The sequence below is a fragment of the Phocoena sinus genome, chromosome 3 (assembly GCF_008692025.1).
Source record: "Phocoena sinus isolate mPhoSin1 chromosome 3, mPhoSin1.pri, whole genome shotgun sequence".
Classification (NCBI taxonomy): domain Eukaryota; kingdom Metazoa; phylum Chordata; class Mammalia; order Artiodactyla; family Phocoenidae; genus Phocoena; species Phocoena sinus.
In genome coordinates, this window is record NC_045765.1 from 107,181,389 (window position 1) to 107,203,515 (window position 22,127).

At 37.5% G+C, this 22,127-nt stretch overlaps 1 protein-coding gene and 1 non-coding gene across 2 annotated transcripts in view; both read left to right on the forward strand.

The window, feature by feature from the left end:
* TMEM167A (transmembrane protein 167A) overlaps positions 1–22,127 on the forward strand; it is a 34,401-nt gene that overhangs the window by 8,441 nt on the left and 3,833 nt on the right. Inside the window, exons 2-3 of the mRNA XM_032627784.1 lie at positions 12,074–12,183; positions 16,917–16,951. Of these exons, the coding sequence (XP_032483675.1) occupies positions 12,074–12,183; positions 16,917–16,951 (145 nt within the window). The remainder of the gene's footprint in view (positions 1–12,073; positions 12,184–16,916; positions 16,952–22,127) is intronic.
* LOC116752439 lies at positions 14,178–14,312 on the forward strand. Its single transcript, XR_004349508.1, has one exon. It is a non-coding gene; the product is annotated as a small nucleolar RNA U109 (small nucleolar RNA).

The window sequence follows — 22,127 nt, forward strand, 5'->3', positions numbered from 1 at the left end:
CCACTTAACTAAGTGAATCCTTTGCTTAAAACAATAAGTCTGCTCATTATTCCCTGAACTTGCGAATTCCTGATTCTGTGGGGACGTTTTCCATGCTTTTGTCTCCTCTGGAGCCTGCTCTCTATTCTTTGCCATGTGATTGAGCCCTTTAAGGCTTGACTCAGTTCCTGCCTTCTCCTTGAAGATTATCCTGACTTTTCTTTGGGAAAATGGCCGTTTTTTCTTTCTTTTTTTGTGAGCATTGCTGAGTTTTCATTTACATACGCTATGAGTTGCTATTGAGTTTTTAAAGTTTAATATTCTAACTCGATTATAACTGCTGTGTGCTACAGTTGTCCCATGTATAAAAGAAGGATATTAATAACAACTGCCTCAAATATGAGGATAAATAGGATAACCGAAAAAAAAGAATTCCGTGAATATCAGTTATTTTTGTTGCCAGCTATAAACTGAAAAGAAGGAATCATGGTATGCCCTTTTTTTAAATTTAATATTTATTTTATATTGGGGTACAGTTGATTTACAATGTTGTGTTAGTTTCAGGTGTGCAGCAAAGTGATTCAGTTATACATGTACATATATCCATTCTTCTCAGATTCTTTTCCCATATAGATTATTACAGAATATTGAGTAGAGTTCCTAGTGCTTTACAGTAGGTCTTTCTTGATTATCTATTTTATACATAGTAGTGTGTGTATATTAATCCCCAACTCCTAATTTATCCCTCCCCCCGACCTCTCCCCTTTAGTAACCATAAGTTTGTTTTCAAAGTCTGTGAGTCTGTTTCTGTTTTGTAAATAAGTTCATTTGTATCATCTTTTTAGATTCCATGTATAAGTGATATTATAATATTTTTCTTTCTCTGTCTGACTTACTTCACTTAGTATGATAATCTCTAGGCCCATCTATGTTGCTGCAAATGGCATTATTTCATTCTTTTTTATGGCTGAGTAATATTCCATTATATATATGTACCACATCTTCTTTATCCATTCTTCTGTTGGTGGATGTTCAGGTTGGGAGATTAATCCCTTGTCAGTCACTTGGTTTGCAAATATTTTCTGCCATTCTGTGGGTTGTCTTTTCGTTTTGTTTATGGTTTCCTTTGCTGTGCAAAAGCTTTTAAGTTTAATTAGGTCCCGTTTGCTTATTTTTGTATTTATTTGCATTACTCTAGGAGTTGGATCCAAAAAGATATTGCTGTGATTTATGTCAGAGTGTTTTGCCTATGTTTTCCTCTAAGACTTTATAGTGTCTGGCCTTACCTTTAGGTCTTTAATCCATTTTGAGTTTATTTTTGTGTATGGTGTTAGGGAATGTTCTAATTTCATTCTTTTACATGTAGTTGTCCAGTTTTCCCAGCACCACTTATTGAAGAGACTGTCTTTTCTCCATTGTGTATTCTTGCCTCCTTTGTCATAGATTAGGTGACCATATGTGTATGGGTTTATCTCTGGGCTTTCTATCCTGTTCCATTGATCTATATTTCTGTTTTTGTGCCAGTACCATACTGTTTTGTTGACTAGCTTTGTAGTAGAGTCTGAAGTTAGGGAGCCTCATTCCTCCAGCTCTGTTTCTTTCTCAAGATTGCTTTGAATATTCAGGGTCTTTTTGTCTCCATACATATTTTAAGATTTTTTGTTCTAGTTCTGTGAAAAATGGCATTGGTAATTTGATAGGGATTGCATTGAATCTATAGATGGCCTTGGGTATTATAGTCATTTTGAAAATATTGATTCTTCCAATCCAAGAACATAGTATATCTTTCCATTTGTTTGTGTCATCTTTAGTTTATTTCATCAGAGTCTTGTAGGTTTCAGAATACAGTCTTTTGCCTCCTTAGCTAGGTTTATTCCTAGGTGTTTTATTCTTTTGGATGTGATGGTAAATGGGATTGTTTCCTTAATTTCTCTTTCTGATCTTTCGTTATTAGTGTATAGGAATGCACCTGGTGGGTAAGGTTGGTCCAGGGGTCTGTGCAGGCCTTCTGGTTGAAGGGACTGGTGCCTGCCTACTGTTGTGTGGAGCCGGATCTTGATTTACAATGTTGGTGGGCAGGGCCGTGTCGAGGGATGTGTTTAGAGGTGGCTGTGAGCTCAGTAAGGCTTTAGGCAGCCTGTGTGTTGATGGGTGGGGCTGTGTTCCCACCCTGTTGGTTGTTTGGCCTGAGGCATCCCAGCTCTGGAGCCTGCAGGCCATTGGGTGAGGCCAACATGGCAGCCAGTGGGTACTCCCTGGGCCTCCACCAGCACTGTCCTTGCCCCCACAGCCACTCCCTGCCTCCCCAGGAGACCCTCCAATCCCCATAAGTAGGTCTGACCCAGGCTCCTACGGAGTCACTGCTTTGTCCAGGGTCCCAGTGCAGATGAAACCTTGTGTTTGCCCTCCAAGAGTCGAGTCCTGCCCCCCAGTCCTGTGGAGCTCCTACATTAAAGCTGCACTGGCCTTCAGAGCCAAGTGCTCTGGGGGGGTGCTCTTCCCACTGCCAGACCCCCAGACTGGGGAGCCTGATGTGGGGCTCAGAACTCTCACTCCTGTGGGAGAACCTCTGCAATATAAGTATTTTCCTGTTTGTGGGTCGCCCACCTGCCAAAAGCACCTCTCCTACTGTCTCGTTGTGGCTTCTTCATCTTTGGATGTAGAATATCTTTTTTGGTAGATTGGAGTCTTTTCTGTCGATGGTTGTTCAGCAGTTTGTTGCGATTTTGGTGTTTTCGTGAGAGTACATGAGTTCAAGTCCTTCTACTCCGCCATCTTGTCTCCTGTCTTGCTATGTACTTTTTTTAATCCGGTGTCTACCCTCATGCTCCAGACAAAGTAGATATCAAATACATGTTTAGTTATGTTGGCTAGGAGGAAACCTGTGCTTTATATTTCATTAGATTATTATCAAATACTATTCATCGACGAATTCATATACATGTTCAAAATATGACCTTTAAAAATAAGCATTGTGAGATACTATGATTTCTCTCTAGAGTTGATCACCATTTCTTTTATTGATTTATTTCAAATTTAAAAATATATATTACTTGCTTTCACAGATGCAAGGTTAAAATCCAGTTCAATTAAAAACAAGACATATTAAACTTTATCCTTATTATATCCATGAAGAAATGATTTGCACAGAGAACAGCTATTAAAATAGTAATTACAAATCAATTTTACCTTGTTCAGACCATAATCGTAACACTTAGAAAATTTGAGAAATCCAGAAAAGTTGATAATTAGGTTGAAAACCTTCCAGTGATAATCACTTCATTGTCTTCTCTTTGCATAAAGGTTTATTACATAGCTACAGATATACCGATTGTGAAATTATGTTTTTCCATCACTTAGCATTGTACAGAAGAATCTTTTGGTTCTTAAAATATTGGCAAATAACATGTATAATTTTTTAAATGTTTTGGTTAGTAAATAAAAATCATTAAATGTGTAAAAGGTTAAAAAATATTATGACAGTTTCTGATAGCTAATTCTTTTTTTAGGATCTCTTGGCTATTCTTGCTTACTTATTTTTCCATATGAATTTCAGTATCAGTTGTCAATTTCAACAAAAGTAACTTGTTGCAGTTGGGTTCATTTTAAATTTATAGATCAGCTTTACAGTATTGCGTTTCGATATAAGAACCTGACATACACTCCATTCTACTTTTGTATGCTTCAGTATGTTTTAAGGCTTTGTCAATTGGTCTTTGATGCCAATATTACAGATTTCTTGTTAAGATTATTCCTATATATTTTAGCGTTTTGTTCTAATTGCTGTTATAAATGGAGTCCTTTTTTTCCATTTTGTTTCTCAACTGGTTGATACTGTAATTTTGATGATTGTTGATTTAAGTATTTTAAATATGTGCCTAGCCACCTTACTCAATTTTAATTCCGTTATAGTCTGTAATCATTTTTCACAAGATTCTTTTGGGCTTTTCAGGTAACGCTTTATATTTGCAAGTAACAATTTCACCTTAAAATAGTTTTTTTTTATAACTCTTATTTTTTGTCTAACTCCTGACTTTACAAGAAATACTTTTTTTTTAATTGAAGTATAGATTTACAATATTCTGTTAGTTTCTGGTGTTCAGCAAAGTGATTCAGATATATTTTTTTCAGATTCTTTTCCATTACAGGTTATTACAAGATATTGAATATAGTTCCCTTTGCTATACAATAAACCCTTATTGCTTATCTCTTTTATGTATAATAGTTTACATCTGCTAATCCCATACTCCTAATTTATCCCTCCCCATGTCCCTTTGCCCTTTGGTAACCATAAGTTTGTTTTCTGTGTCTCTGAGTCTATCTCTGTTTTGTATATAGATTCATTTGTATTATGTTTTAGATTCCACGTATAAGTGATGTCATATGATATTTGTCTTTAACTTACTTCACTTAGTGTGATATTCTCTAGGTTCATCCATGTTGCTGCAAATGGCAGTATTTCATTCTTTTTGTGGCTGAGTGATATTCCATTGTGTTTGTGTGTGTGTGTGTGTGTGTGTATGTATGACATCTTCTTAAACCAATCCACTGTTGTTGGGCACTTGACTAGTTTTCATTGCTTGGCTATTGTAAACAGTGCTGCTATGAACACTGGGGTGCATCTATCTTTTCAAATTGGAGTTTCCATCTTTTCCAGATATATGCCTAGGAGTAGGATTGCTGGATCATATGATAGCTCTATTTTTCCTTTTTTAAGGAACCTCCATACTGTTTTCCATAGTGGCTGCACCAATTTACATTCCCACAAACAGAATAGGAGGGTTCCCTTTTCTCCACACCCTCTCCAGCATTTGTTATTTGTAGACTTTTTGATGACAGCCATTCTGATGGGTGTGAGGTGATATCTCATTGTGGTTTGGATTTGCATTTTTCTAATTAGTGATGTTGAGCATTTTTTCATATGCCTGTTGGCCATCTGAATGTCTTCTTTGGAGAGATGTCTATTTAGTTTTAGGTCTTCTGCTCATTTTTTGATTGGGTTGTTTTTTTCATATTGAGTTGTATGAGCTGTTTGTGTATTTTGGATATTATCTATCCCCTTGTAGGTCTCATCCATTGCAAATATTTTCTCCCATTCCATAAGTGATCTTTTCATTTTGTTGATGGTTTCCTTGGCTGTGTAATAACTTTTAAGTTTGATTAGGTCCCATTTGTTTGTTTTGCTTTTATTTCTTTTGCCGTGGGAAACTGATCTAAAAAAAATATTGCTACAATTTATATCTGAGAATGTTTTGCCAATGTTTTCTTCTTGGAGTTATGGTGTCATGTCTTGTATTTAGGTCTTTAATCCGTTTGGAGTTTGTATATGGTGTGAGGGAACATTCTAGTTTCATTGATTTATGTGTAGCTGTCCGGCTTTCCCTACAACACTTGTTGAAGAGACTGTCTTTTCTCCATTATATATTCTTGCTTCCTTTGTTCTGGATTAATTGACCGTAGGTGTGTGGTTTTATTTCTGGGCTCCCTGTTTTATTTCTGGGCTCTCTGTTCTATCCATTGATCTGTATGTTTGTTTTTGTGCCAGTACCATGCTGTTTTGATTACTGTAGCTTTGTGTACTATTGTCTGAAGTCTGGAAGTGTTATGTCTCCAGTTTTGTCCTTTTTCCTCAGTATTGCTTTGGCAATTCTGGGAATTATGTGGTTCTACGTAAATTTTAGGGTTATTTGTTCTAGTTCTGTGAAAAATGTCATGGGTGTTTTGATAGGGATTGCATTAAATTTGTAGATTGCTTTGGGTAGTATGGCCATTTTAACAATGTTAATTCTTCCAATCCAGGAGCATGAGACATCTTTCCATTTCTTTGAGTTATCTTCAGTTTTCTTTATCAGTGTTTTATAGTTTTCAGCATATAGGTCTTTCACCTCCCTGGATAAATTTATTTTTAGGGTTTTCTTTTTGAGATGATTTTAAACGAGATTGTTTTTTTACTTTCTCTTTCTGATAGTTCATTGTTAGTGTAAAGAAAAGCAACGAAGAGAAAAAAAAGCAACGGCTTTCTGTATATTAATCTTGTATCTTGCTACCTTGCTGAATTCATTTATTCTGCTTTTTTTTTTTTGCGGTATGCGGGCCTCTCACTGTTGTGGCCTCTCCCATTGCGGAGCACAGGCTCCGGACGTGCACACTCAGCGGCTGTGGCTGACAGGCCTAGCCGCTTTGCGGTATGTGGGATCTTCCCGGACCGGGGCATGAACCTGTGTCCTGGACCTGCATTGGCAGGCGGACTCTCAACCACTGCACCACAAGGGAAGCCCCATTTATTCTGCTAATTTTTGTGTGGAGACTTTAGGGTTCTCTGAATAGAGTATTATATCATCTGCAAACAGAGACAGTTTTACTCATCCTTTTCAATTTGGATACCTTTTCTTTTCCTTGTCTGATTGCTGTGGCTAAGATTTTCAATACTGTGCTGAATAGAATTGGTGAGAGTGTGCATCCTTGTTGTTCCTGAATTTAGTGGGAAGGCTTTTGGCTTTTCAGGGTTGAGTATTGTTGGCTGTGGGTTTGTCATAAATGGCTTTTATTGTGTTCAGGTATGTTTCATCTGTATCTACTTTCACAAGAGTTTTTATTATGAATGGATGTTGAATTTTGTTTGCTTTTTCTATATGTATTGAGATGATCATGTGATTTTTATTCATCCATTTGCTAATGTGGTATATCACATTGAGTGATTTGTGGATATTGATAAATACTTGCATCCTTGCGATAAATCCCCCTTGATCATGGTGTATGATCCTTTTAATGTATTGTTGGATTTGGTTTGCTAACATTTTGAGTATTTCTGTATCTATATTCATCAAAGGTATTGGCCTATAGTTTTCTGTTTTTGTAGTGTCTTTGGCTTTGGTAACAAGGTGATAGTGGCTTCATAGAATGAATTTGGTAGAGTTCCCTCCTCTTCAACCTTTTGGACCAGTTTGAGAAGGATAGGTTTAAGTTCTTCCTAGGTTAGGTAGAAATTCCCAGTGAAGCCATCCAGTCCTGGACTTTTGTTTGCAGGGAGTATTTTCTTACAGGTTCTATTTCACTTTGATCATTCTGTTAAAATTATGTTTCTTTTTGACTCAATTTTGGCAGGCTGTGTGTTTCTAGAAACTAGTCCATTTCTTCTGGGTTGTCCAATTTCTTGGCATATAATTGTTCATAGTATTCTCTTATGATTTTTTATATTTCTGTGGTATCTATTGTTATTTCTCCTTTTTCATTTCTTATTTTGTTTATTTGGGCCCACTCTTTTCTTCTTGGTGAGCCTGGCTAGAGTTTGTAGATTTTGTTTATCTTTTCGGAAAACCAGCTCTTCGTTTTACTGATCTTTTCTGTTAGTTTGGGTTTTTTTTAATCTTTATTTCTTCTCTCATCTTTATTTCCTTCCTTCTGCTCACTTTGGGTTTTGTTTGTTCTTTTCGAATTCCTTTAGGTAGTAGGTTAGGTTGTTTATTTGAGATTTTTCTTGTTTCTTGAGGAAGACCTGTACTGCTATGAACTTCTTAGAACCACTTTTGCTGCGTCCCATAGATTGTGTAAGGTTATGTTTTTATTGTCATTTGTCTCAAGGTATTTTCTGATTTTTTTTCTTTTATTTCATCCTTTACCCATTGGTTTTTTTAGTAGCATGTTGTTTAGTCTCCATATGTTTGTTCTTTTCCCATTTTTCTTCCTGTGGTTGATGTCTAGTTTCATACCATTGTGGTCAGAAAAGATACTTAAAATAATTTCTATGCTCTTAAATTTGCTGAGGCTTGTTTTGTGACCCAGTATGTGGTCTATCCTAGAGAATGTTCCATGTATGCTTGAAAAAAAATGTGTATTCTGGTTTTCTGGGATGTAGTGTCTTGTAGATGTCAATTAAGTCCAACTGGTCTATTGTGTCATTTAGGACATCTGTTTTCTTACTGATTTTCTGTCTGGAAGATCTGTCCATTGATGTCAGTGGGATGTTAAAGTCTCCTACTATTATTGTATTTCTGCCAGTTTCTCCCTCTATGTCTGTTAGTATTCTATTGATGTATATTTAGGTGCTTATACCAGGTGCATATATGTTAATGAGTGTAATATCCTCTAATTGTATTGATCCCTTTATCATTGTATAATGTCCTTCTTTTTCTTTATGGACTTTAAGTCTACTTTGTCTGATATGATTATTGCTACCACCACTTTACTGTCATTTCCATTTGCCTGAAATATTTTTTTCCATTTCCTCACTTTCAGTCTATGTGTCACCTTAGCCCTGAAGTGAGTCTCTTGTAGGTAACATATTGTAGGTTCTTATTTTTTATCTAATCTGCCACTCTGTGTCTTTTGATCAGGTCATTTAGTCTATTGACATTTAAAGTAGTTATTGATGGGTATGTGCTTATTGCCAGTTAATTTTGTACTTTATTGGTTTCTTCTTCTTTTTCCTTTTGTGGTTTGATGGTTTTCTTTCATATTATGCTTGAGTTCCTTTCTTTTTGAATCTATCGTATGTTTTTTATTTTGTGGTTAACTGGGTTTTCAAGTATGTTGACCATAACTATTTCTACTTGCTTTTACAATTTTTATTGTTGTTGTTTTTGTTTTTGTCTTTGCTGCATCGCATCTTCATTGCCGCACATGGGCTTTCTCTAGTTGCAGTGAGCAGGGGCTACTCTTTGTTGCGGTGCATGGGCTTCTCATTGTGGTGGATTCTCTTGTTATGGAGCACAGGCTCTAGGTGCGTGGGCTTCAGTAGTTGTGGCATGCAGGCTCAATAGTTGTGCCTCGCGGGCTCTAGAGCGCAGGCTGAGTAGTTATGGCACACAGACTTAGTTGCTCCACAGCATGTAGGATCTTCCTGGATCAGGGATTGAACCTGTGTCCCCTGCGTTGGCAGGTGGATTCTTAACCACTTTGCCACCAGGGAAGTCCCTTCTTGTTTTTAATCAATGTAATGTCTTATTTAAATGATCTTCAATCCTTTTATATATTTGCCTTTCCTATTGTAATTTTCACTTTCGTATAAATTCTTGCTCCTTTTCTCTTTTGAGGAGACCTTAGGGTAGGTTTAGTATTGCTGTATTCTTTTAGTTTTTACTTGTCTGAGAAATTCTTTATCTCTCCTTCTATTCTAAATGATATGCTGGGTAAAGTATGTTGCAGGTTTTTCCCTTTCAGGACTTCGAATATATCATGCCACTTCCTTCTGGTTTGCAATTTTCTGCAGAGAATTCATCCAGCTGATAGCCTGATAGGGATTCCCTTGTATATAGCTCTTTGTTTTTTTTCTCTTGCTGCCTTCAGAGTTCTTTGTTTTTAACTTTTGCCATTTTAATTATGATATGTCTTGGGATAGGTCTGTTTGGGTTCATCTTTTTGGGGACCTTCTGTGCTTCCTGTACCTGGATATCTATTTCTTTCTTTTGGCTTGGGAAATTTTTAGCCCTAATTTCCTCAAATAAATTTTCAATCCCCTTTTACCTCTCTTCTTCTGAGACCACTGTAATGTGAACATTGGTATGGTTAATGTTATACCAGAAATCTTGTAAGTTGTTTTCATTTTTTAATTTTGTTTTTCTTTAGCTGTTCTGATTGATTTCCATCATTCTGTTCTCCAGATCACTTATTTGTTCTTCAGTGTTATTTAGTTTGCTGTTGATTGCTCTAGATTGGTTGTTATCTCAACACTTGAGTTATCTAATTTTGATTGCTTCATCTTAGTAGTTTCTAGTTCCTTGTTATAGTGATCTGCATTTCTATTGATAATCTTAGTTCCTTTAGCATTTTCCTTATCTTCTTTTTGAACTCAGGGTCTAGGAGACTGGTGAGGTCTGCTTCATTTCTTTTAGGGGATGTCTGTCGTTCTTTTAATTGGGAGTAGCTCCTCTCCTTTTTCATTTTGCTTAACTTCTTCTGTCTGAATTTAGGAGAAACGTTTTCTACTGTGGTCTTGAAGGGGTGTTTTCAACGTGGGAGCATCATGTGTACTCTGTGAGTCCAGCATTTTTGGTGTGAGGGCTGGTTTTGGTATGAATGCCAGCCACCTCTTCTCCCCAGAGTCTGCTGGCTGTTATCCCCTTGATGGGGATGTGATTGGTGTTTTGGTGTCCAGGGCCTGCACTGGGTGTTAGGCAGAACCCCCTCATTGCTCCATGGCCTGTTGGAGTCAGGGCCTCCTCCCCAGTTGTTGGAGTAGAAGCCCTGAGGGTTGGATTTGATGAGGCTCCATTGCCCTTGAGTGCGTGCCCTGTCCCAAAGGAGGTGACCGCTGAAGCAGGTGAGGCTCATGTGGTCACGGTGAACCTATGTGCCTCCCATGCAGTCCAAAGTTGCTTCCCTTTTTCCATTGTGTTCGTCCTAGATGTAGTGCTAGGCAGTGATATGGAGTAGGCTGGCGCTGGGGGCCAGGGTGCTGTGGCTGCATGAATCGAGATGGTTGGGCTGCTGCCTGGGACCTTGACTGCCTCTGTGGCAGGCCTCTCCCAGGACCTGTCCACCCCAGATCCAACTCCAAGCAAAGGTGTGGGGTGGGCAGAACTGGAGCACTGAGTACTCCTCCCTAGAGGCTTTGTACCGGATACATGCCTTTCTGTGCTCCACCAGGTGCTGCTGACAAAGCCCAGACCCACCCCTTTTCCCCCCACCCCCACCTTAGGAGTGCTGACATCGGAACAGTGCCTCTGTTGTTAGACCTGGACCACACCCCAGACCCTCAAGACTAGCTCCTTGCAGCTAAATGGTCTTTCCCTAGGGTTTGTCTGCCAAGATTCACTGCTTAGCTGCTGTAGGTATTTGTAGCCCCACCAGATTCACACTTTGATTGGGAAGTGTGGTGAGGTACAGGTGCCAGCACCAGTCTCCCTTCACCGTGACTGTTAGCAAGCCAGTCTGCGCACACTCCTGTCAAGTAAAGTCCAGGCTTCTCTAGCCCCTCTGTCTGTCCCAGCAGGCAAGGGGGCTCCCTAAGCCTGCCTGTGTGGACCTTTTCTCCTTTACACATCCCCCCCAGAGGCTCAGGTCCCATCCTGATGCCTTTTTTTTTTTCTTTTCCTGTCCTACCTACTTACATGGAGGTCTTTCATGCAGCTTTGGTTATATAGGAGATCTTCTACCCATTTCCTATTGGTTTTCTGTGAGAATTGTTCCACATGTAGATGTATTTTCGATGTGTTTGTTGGGGGAGGTGAGCTTCACATCCTCCTACTCTGCCATCGTGATTCCCCCTTGGGAAGTACTTCTGAATTTACTAAATAAGCATATTGCTGGCTACTGTGTGAGACTGATATATTTTAGCTACCTGTGTATAATGGAAATGTTATTCTTTCTTATACGTACAGTAGTATTCCTGCACTTTTTAAAAATTGTTTTATTTATTCAATCATCTCTTATTGGGCTCCCACTGTGCACTGGCACATAGGTGCTGGAGATTCAGAGTTGATAGACAATGTCCACTCTTCAGGGATGAGTATTGTGATAAACATGTAACAGTTTTCTTCAGGAACAGAATCCTGTGTTAAATTTTATTTTAATGACTTTTAAAAAATCAGCAGTGAATGAGCAAGTGCTTTTCTTTCACCAAAATCTAATAGGCTAGTAGTATTAGTCAATAAATGGAACATGATTACTTAAATTTAAAGCATTCTTATTCTAAAAGAATTTCAGAATTGAAAGAAACTTGAGCCAGCATTGAGTCTGTCTCCCCATTCTCCACCCAGTTTTACTGATGTGAAACAGAGATTTAGAGAAGCCAATATTCAACTGAGGTCATATAACCAGCTTACTTGCAGAGCTTGGAGACCCCATGTCCTGCCTAGTAGTCTGGGATCCTAGAATATCTCTATTAATTATTGGTTAAGCTTTGGATTCATGACATTTTTGGTAGTGTTTTTAAGTTCTTGAATTTAGAATTTTTGTTGCATCTTCTGAATTCCTTAGCCCAAAGAATGGAGAGGAAAGTATGCTCTCAAAATACCTTGTGATTTTGCTTTTAAAGTGTTCTCAGACACATCTGTTTGCCTTTTTGAAGAAAAAAGTATGATTCTTAATATGAATTTGACATTTTTTACCTGTGCAGTTTATCTTCTGACATTAATTTTTCTTTTTCTCTTTTTAGTCTGCCATTTTCAATTTTCAGAGTCTGTTGACTGTAATCTTGCTGCTTATATGTACCTGTGCTTATATCCGATCCTTGGCACCCAGCCTCCTGGACAGGAATAAAACTGGGTATGTCACTAATAATGTCTAATCACCCAAATTAGTTCTTAGAGATATTGAATGTCAGTTATTGAAAGTCATTAAATAATTTAATTCCTATATGTAATTTAGTTTATAATAACTTTTTACATTATTTTTTCCCTATTTTTAAAAATCCAAATCTTTATATTCACAGAAGCTTACTAAATAAAAATATAAATATCAGAAGTGACCTGACATGTGTTGGACTGAAAAAAAAAGTGTATTTTAAAAGATGTGATAGATTTTTTTCTGAGATTGAAGCTACAATTTAGTACTTTCAAAGACAGTGTTTGGCCTTAGTATTTAATAGAATATTAGTAAAATTGGTTATCATATTTTGAAAGCATTAAACATCTTATAAGCACTGTGTCCATAAAAATAATAATATAGACATTGCCTCTTCATTCCCAGACTGGTCTAATCATACAGGCTCCTCATCTGTATCATAAAGCAAACATCTTTGGAGAAATTTATTTAGCTTACTTAAAAAAGTAATGAAAATTCAGTCTTGGACATGTCACATCACTTTTTTTTTTTTTTTTTTAATACTTTTACATCTTTTTTTTTTTAACAAATGTGTTTTTTAATTTTTTTTTTAATTAATTAATTTATTTATGGCTGTGTTGGGTCTTCGTTTCTGTGGGAGGGCTTTCTCTAGTTGTGGCAAGCGGGGTCCACTCTTCATCGCCGTGCGTGGGCCTCTCACTATCGTTGCCTCTCTTCTCTGTGGAGCACAGGCTCCAGACGCGCAGGCTCAGTTATTGTGGCTCACGGGCCCAGTTGCTCCGCGGCATGCGGGATCTTCCCAGACCAGGGCTCAAACCCGTGTCCCCTGCATTCGCAGGCAGATTCTCAACCACTGCGCCACCAGGGAAGCCCCACATCACTTTTAATTACATGTTCACACCCCAAAAAAATTTAAGCTTAATATGATACCACAAAGACTTAAAATTTTTAAGTGCCATGTTCCTAATACAGAAATACATATTGAGTTCAACCAGGACAAGTATGTATAAAAACAGAGACCATGTGGTGAAAACTATGCAGACTTTCTTTGCCTTACAGATTTATTAATTTCTTGAATTCACAATTGTCTTTAATTCTTTTGTGGTAAGATCCTGTACCTCACTTAATCATCTTAAGAAATAATAGGATGAAATAGTAGAATACTTCACATAGGAATAATTAATTATCTCCAGCACCTTTTTTGTTTTTGATGAAAGGAAAAGGGCCAAATTAAGATCCTGCAAGGTCAAACTCTGCTTTTCCACTAATAAAAAGCCCCTACAAGAGGCCAGGTAGTAGATACTCAAGCATGAGAGGAAATAATTCCCTTTTTTTCAACTCCCATTATATCTTTGGGGTCATAATTAACATTTATTCAAACATCCTGTTATCTAAATCATTTGGCTTTTGTTACTATTCCTTTCTTTTTATTACATAGGTTTGTTTGAACATCTATAAAGATATAAATAGAATCCCTAACCAGTTTTGAATAATGAAAATCTATAATCCTGTTCCAGTAAACTGATTATCTGTCTCTATTGGCATGAGGGATTTTATTTAACCTACTGAAGGTGAAAATAGATGTTATTTGTCCATCAGTTTTTCTGACAATGCCTCACTTCCTTTGTAGACATTATCTTATCATCAGTCCACCTTTTTCTCTGAACTCAGCACTCAATACTTTGTCCCTTTGTTGAAATTATATAATCTTATTTGTTGCTTAGTTGTACCTGAAGCCTTTCTACCCAGCCAGTTTTATTTCCTCCTACCCTTCCTCTGCAACCCCCAACGATTAACTTATAATTAAAGCATATGGTAGAATCCAGTAAACAGTATCATTGATCATTAGTTTAGATTTCTAATGTAATACATAATGTCTAATAAGAAATTTAAGTGTTTATGTCATTGAAGAATAATCTCATAGTGGCAGAACAGTGCATTTGTACTTTTCTGATGCTGCGATAAAAAAAAGTAGATTGCATGTGGAAATGTCTGCTCCTCATTCCTTTGGAAGCAGGAACACATCCATAACATGCTACATTAAAAAAGGAGTTCTCAGGGCTGCCAACCTTACAGTAGAGGTTGAGTAGTAGTATATTTCTCCTACATGGAAACCAAAGAAATAACATGCCTATTTTCACATTTTAAAATATATAATGATATAGTCAACTGTTTCAAAGCTTTTTTTAGAAACTTTGCTTCTATTTATATAAATGTTAAGCCCCTTTTATTTTGACTTGTACATATGAAGTATTTTCTGTAGAAGAAATTTTTACTGGTCATTGTTCTGTTGTAATACGTATTTTTATGAGACTCAAAATAAGCTTTCCAGGCTTCCCTGGTGGCGCAGTGGTTGAGAGTCCACCTGCCGATGCAGGGGACACGGGTTCGTGCCCCAGTCCGGGAGGATCCCACATGCTGCGGAGTGGCTGGGCCCGTGAGCCATGGCCGCTGGGCCTGCACATCCGGAGCCTGTGCTCTGCAGCAGGAGAGGCCACAACAGTGAGAGGCCCACGTACCGCAAAAAAAAAAAAAAAAAAAAAAAGCTTTCCTTTCATTATAGTGAGTATTCCATGCTAAAGTGAAGATAATCTGGACCAATTAGATAAAATGAGTTCTTGATAACTTCACTGTTGAAAATAACAAATTAATTTTTTGCTGCTTCAAATAATATAGAACTAAAAAGCAGCAAAGAAAGATTGCTACTTTGTCTTGCTTCGTATTTTCATAGACTTAATAGTTTTATCAGCAGATAGACTTATTGGCTTATATCCTTAGAAACTAAGCAGCATATCTGCATTGGTTTTTACCAGCTAATAAAGTTCCTTTTAGCACTTGGGATATTACAGAAATGTCTAGGTAGGGAAATACGTGAAAAAGGCCAAAGCAGTACCAATTAATCTCTTAAGTTGCCAAGTTGGGAAATTTTTTTCATTTAAATAGCTTTCAATATGCTAAGTGTGTTATACCAATTTCCTAATGAGGCTTTTAGTTATTTCTAGACTATAAGACCGGAAAAGACCTTGACTGTGGTCACGTGGTTTCAGATTATTCTGTGGGGCCCTAAGCTTTCCATAGAGGAACTTCAGGTGTCCTGCCTCTGAGTACCTCAGCCAGAGGAGCTTTAAGTCAATAATGCATTTTATAATCAATAGACTTTTAGAATCAAGCATCCAGGGCTTTGCAGATCACTAACCAGTTGTCTTTCATTTTTTGATGAAATGTAAGCCAATGTAAGTGATACCTGGAGTCATGTCACATACACCTTTAGCCTGTGTAATACTGAACACAGCGCATGTTAATCACTATTCTAAAGACTTTCTGTGTAATAACTCATTTAATCCTTGTAACAACCCTATGAGGATGAGATAAAGAGAAAAGAGGTAAAATAACTTGCCCACAGTTATGCAACCAATCAAGTAGGATTGAATTTAGGCACAATCTAGCCCTGATCTTTTGCTTTCAAGAGTGCTTATGATTTTTGTCCTTTTTATTCCTATAAGAAGAAAATTGTTTCACCTGTCAGAATGCCCATCCCTCACAATAAACTTGTATTTTTGCCCGTTTCATTTAATCTGTACTAAGAGACTTCTTGCTTTGATGTCAGGAATTCACTGTATACTTCAAAGGAGGAAAGTGTATAGAACTTGATTGAATCAGCATTTTCTTTCAGTCTTAACCATTCAAATACAATGATTCATTGCCAGCCATCTCTTTGGGCAAAAAAAAAAAAATTATAAATTTCCCTGTAATTTAAACATTATGATTTTCTTATCCCAATCCTAATAAGTAATGTTAATTTATCTTGATTTGTAACCATGTGTAACACTATTTATAATTCTATTCTTTTGTCACACCAACAAAATAGTTGTCTACAATGTGTGTTTTTTTCCAAATATCTCTATTCATTGAATGACTTGTCCTTTTTTTTGAGCTGGTATTTTTTAATGCATGCAGAATAAGTGATATATCCATATAATATGTATTCATAATATATTCATTCATAGAATTGAAATGGACATTAGTCTAATTTTTCTTATTTCCAGAGTATATGTGTTTTAAATGGCATATATTTAGTTAATTGCATATACAATTATATGAAACTAGGGTTTTCCACTTACATTGAAATATATATGTTGAAATATATTGAATATATTACACTGAAATATAGGCTCATATTTTTGTATTCCTCATTTAATGTTATAGTTATGTAAATGCTATCATTGGAGTTCATGATTATAGATCATTTAAATAAAGAACTATATTCAGTAAGAAGTAAGTTTATTCAGTATGAGAGTTTTATTTTTTAATGTCAAAATTTATCCAGAACCAACTGTTCCCATTTACTGTTTTCTCAAAGTTAACATTTATTTAAATGGGCATATGTATTTTCTGCTTTTGAAGATAAAGCACTTGAAGTTGACGGAATCAATCTTCTAATAGTAAGCTCTGGTGCAAATTTTTGCCACTCTCGCATTAATTTACTTTGGGCTTAACCTGTGAGACAACATATGTTCAGTTTCTATACATTGATGGTTGATAAGCTATTATTGTGTCCTACTTTTCTCCATAAGTGGTGGCTCAACATCAACTACATTTCAGTTTAAAGCAAAGCATCAGCAGTTAAAATACTAGTATATAATAAATTCTCCATATAGTTCTGAATAATTTACCTTTCCCAGTAAACAGTAGCTACTTTTTTTTATTCTATGCAGGTTGTTGGGTATATTTTGGAAGTGTGCCAGAATTGGTGAGTATCTATCTATAATCTCTCTCCACTTCTTCATCTGTAAATTGTTGGCCAATTTACTTGTTGTGTTCAAACAAATCAAATGTCAGTTTTTAAAGTGTAGCCTTCCCAACTATGTGCATTTTGCAGTAGTTTGTAGAGTTCCACCTAACTCTTTTGCTGACACTATTTAAAACTAGACTTCATAGATAGCTAATAATACTTCATTAGCAGGGAGATGGAAAATACGACAAAAGTCTCTCTAATTCAGATATCAAATACTATGCATTCCTGGTTTTGGGGAGATTTCAGACAAATGTGTATAGTTTTATGCACACATACTTTAGTATAGAGCATGCAATTCTGTATAATGTGTACCATTTTGATAACTGAGGATGATTTTTCCATTTAATGAAAGGCTTGCTGAGCAACCATCTAATTGCCCTCTGCTAGGTCATAGAATCTTATTGGTTGCTTTTAGAAAACATGAACTATTTCATCTTTTGACTCCATGTATGTGGTCATACTTGAGCTTTGTGTAAATGTGGATATCTTCTAACTTTTCATAATAAGATTAGTAGCACCTTAAGTGTGTTTATGGTTAGATAACAATATATACTATACATTGTCCCATAACACTATGTATATAATAACATTTAACACAGTGCCTAGCACATAGTAGACTCTCAAATGATTGGTAAGTAAATGAGTTAAAATGCATTTTATGTGCCAGTATTCTTTTTTTATTGCAGTATAGTTGATGTAGAATATTACATAAGATACAGGTGTACAACATAGTGATTCGTAATTTTTAAAGGTTATATTCCATTTATAGTTATTATAAAATAGTGGCTATATTCCCTGTGTTGTACTATATATTCTTGTGGCTTATTTATTTTATACATTACAGTTTGTACTTCTGAACCCCCTACTCCTGTCTTTCCCTTCCCCCCTTCCTTCTCACCACTGGTAACCACTAGTTTGTTCTCTAGATCTGTGAATCTGTTTACTTTTTCCTATATTCACTACTTGGTTTTATTTTTTAGATTCTACATGTAAGTGATATCATACAGTGTTTGTCTTTCTCTGACTGACTTATTTCACTTAGCATAAAAACCTTCAAGTCTATCCATGTGGTTGCAAATGGCAAAATTTCATTCTTTTTTATGGCTGAGTAGTATTCGAGAGAGAGAGAGAGAGAGAGAGCGCGCGCGCCACATCTTTATCGATTCACCTGTTGATGGACACTTAGGTTGCTTCCATATCATGGCAATTGTAAGTAATACTATTTTGAACATTACGGTGCATGTATCTTTTCAAAATAATGTTTTTGTTTTAGTCAGATATGTACCCAAGAGTGGGATTGCTGGGTCATATGGTAGCTCTATTTTTACTGTTTGGAGAAACCTCCATCCTGTTTCCCGCAGTGGCTGCACCAATTTACATTCCCACCACCATCCACATCCTCAGCAACATTTGTTGTGTTCTTTCTGATGATAGGCGTTCTGACAGGTGTGAGATAACATCTCATTTTTGGTTTTAATTTGCATTTTCTGATGATTAATAGTGTTGAGCATCTTTTCATCTGCCTGTTGGTCATCTCTATGTCTTCTTTGAAAAAATTTCTATTCAGGTCTTCTGCCCAGTTTTAATTGGGTTGTTTGTTTTTTTGATGTTGAGTTGTATGAGCTGTTTATAGATTTTGTATATTAATCCCTTATCAGTCATATCATTAGCAAATATTTTCTCCCATTGTGTAGGTTGTCTTTTTGTTTTGCTGATGGCTTCCTTTGCTGTGCGAAAGCTTTTATGTTTAATTAGGTCTGATTTGTTTATTTTTGCTTTTGTTTCCTTTGCTTTAGGAGACAGATCAAAAAAAAATATGATTTATGTCAAAGAGTGTTCCGTTTATGTTTTCTTCTGGGAGTTTTATGGTTTCCGGTCCTACATTTAGGTCTTCAGTCCATTTTGAGATTATTTCTATATGTGGTATGAGAAACTATTCTGACTTCATTCTTTTACATGTAGCTGTTTTCCCAGCACCACTGAGCGGGGGTGGGAAGCGGTTCCTGACACAGTTTTGTATGGAGTCCAGGGTGTTCTGAAACTTGTGTTGGCCTGCTAGTGGGTAGGACCATGTCCCAACTGGTCCCAGGGCAGGGTCTGGCCTACTGGGAGGTGTGGGCAGGCTGGGTCCGCAGAGTGCAGGATTGTGGTTTTCTTGCATTTGGTGTCTGCCACCTGATGGGTGAGGCTGGTCCAGAGGCTAAAGCAGGCTTCCTTGAGGGCAGGGCTGGGCTCCAGGAGTTTCTGGGGCTGGTGCCTGCCCACTGGTTGGGGAACTGGGTGCTGGGACCCTGCTGGACAGGGCCATGTCCAGAGGCAGCTGTGGGCTCAAGGGGTCTTAAGGCAGCCTGTCTGCTGATGGGTGGGGGCTCTGTCCCCACTGAGTGAGTTGCTTGGCCTGAGGTGTCCCAGCACTGGCACCTATAGACTGTTGGGCCAGGGTACGGTTGGGTCCTAGCACTAATAAGCTAGAGGGAAGATTCCACAATGGCGCCTGCTAGCACCAGTGTCCCCATGGCAGAAGTAGCTCTATGAATGGCTGCCACCAGTGTCTATGTCCCCAGGGTGCGTTGCAGTTGCCTCCTGTTCCTCCGGGAGATTCTCCAAGACCAGCAGGTAGGTCTGACCCAGGCTCCTATCAAATTACTGCTTTTGCCCTGAGTCCTGGAATGTGTGAAACTTCGTGGGTGCCCTTTAAGAGTGAAGTCTCTCTCCCTGAAGTCCTATGGGACTCCTGAAATTAAGGCCCACTGGCCTTCAAAGCCAGTGCTCTGGGGGCTCGTCTTCCCAGCGCAGGACCTCCAGGCTGGAGAGCCTGATGTTCAGCTCAGACCTTTCACTCCTTTGAGAGAATCTCTACAATGTAATTATTCTCCAGTTTGTGGGTTGTCCACCCAGTGGTATGGGACTTGACTATACAGCTAGTCTTCCCCACCTACCTGTCTCCTTGTGGTTCTTTCTTTGTGTCTTTGGTTGTAGAAGATCTTTTCTGGTAGGTTCCAGTCTTTTTCATTGATGGTTGTTCTGCAAATAGTTAGTTGTGATTTTGGTGTGCTTGTGAGAGGAGGTGAGCTCAGGGTGTTTCTACTCCGCCATCTTGGCCAATCTCCCCAAGAGATAGTATTTTCTGATGCTTTTAGATCACATTTGCAGAGTCCCAATGCAAACCCTGAAACAACAGAAGAAATCTTAAGCCCTTCAAAAGTAACCAAGAAGAGGGAGAGAAAGAGACAAAAAAGCACCCTCAAGGGCTAATGCTGATAGCTAATGGTAAATGTAAATATATATACACCAAACTCCTTGCTTCAAGATCCAGGTCACTCAAGGAAAAAAGTAATCTCGCTAAGGAACAGGCTGGTAAGAATACCTCACGTAAACTACAAAGAGAGAACATAATGGGATTGTCTCCATAATTTCACTTTCTGATATTTCATTGTTTGTTAGTGTACAGAAATGCAACAGATTTCTGTATATTAATTTTGTATCCTGCGACTTTACCAAATTCATTGATGAGCTCTAACAGTTTCCCCATTTACCATCTCATCAAAAAGAATCAAATACCTAGCAATAAAGCTAAGGAGGTTAGAGACCTGTACTCTGAAAACTAGAAGACACTGATGAAAGAAATTGAAGACAACACAAACAGATGGAAAGATACACTGTGTTCTTGGATTAGAAGAATCAATATTGTTAAAATGACCATAGTATCCAAGGAAATCTACAGATTCAGTTGCATTCCCTATCAAATTACCAATGGTGTTTTTCACAGAACTAGAACAGATAATTTAAAAATTTGTATAGAAACACAAAAATTCCGATTAGCCAGAATAATCTTGAGAAGGAAGAACAGCTGGAGGAATCTTGCCCTCTGACTTCAGACTATTACAAGGGTATGGTCAAAAACAGTATGGTACTGGCACAAAAATAGACATAGATCAGTGGGACAGGATAGAAAGCCCAGAAATAAACCCCACGCACTTATGGTCAATTAATCTAGGACAGTGGAGGCAGGAGTATACAATGGAGAAAAGACAGTCTCTTCAGTAAGTGGTGCTGGGAAAACTGGACAGCTACATGTAAAAGAATGAAATTAGAAGATTCTCTAACACCATATAAAAATAAACTCACATCTAGGTGTTTAATCCATTTTAAGACTGGATACTATGAAACTCCTAGAGGAAAACGTAGGCGGAACACTCTTTGACATAAATCGCAGCAATATTTTTTTGGATCCGACTCCTAGAGTAATGGAAACAAAAACAAAAATAAACAAATGGGACCTAATCACACTTACATGCTTTTGCACAGCAGAGGAAACCATAAACAAAACGAAAAGACAGTCTATGGAATGGGAGAAAATATTTGCAAATGATGTGACCAACAAGGAATTAATGTCCAAAATATACAGTTTGTACAGCTCAATATCGAAGAGATAACCCAATCAAAAAACGGGCAGAAGATCTAAATAGACATTTCTTCAAAGACGACATACAGATGGCCAACAGGCACATGAAAAGAAGCTCAACATCGCTAATTATTAGAGAAATGCTAATCAGAACTACAATGAGGTATCACCTCACTCTGGTCAGAATGGCCAACGTCAAAAAGTCTGCAAATAATAAATGTTGGAGAGGGTGTGGAGAAAAGGAACCCCCCCTACACTGTTGTTGAGAATGTAAATTGGTGCAGCCACTATGGAGAACCCTTAAAAAACTAAAAATAGAGTTACCATATGATCCAGCAATCACACTCCTGGGCATATATCCAGAGAAAACCATAATTCGAAACGATACATGCACCCCAATGTTCATTGCAGTCGTAGAATATCACTCAACCATAAAAAAGAGTAAAATAATGCCATTTGCAGCAACATGGATGGATCTAGAGATTAAGCCAGAGAAAGACAAATATCATATGATCTCACTTATATGTGGAATCTAAAAAAAATGATACAAATAATTTATTTACAAAACAAATAGACTCATAGATATTGAAAGCAAACTTACAGTTACCAAAGGGGAAAGGCAGGGGCCAGGGGAGGGGATAAATTAGGAAACTGGGATTAACAGATATGTACTACTATATATAAAATAGATAAATAGCAGGGACCTACTATATAGCACAGGGAACT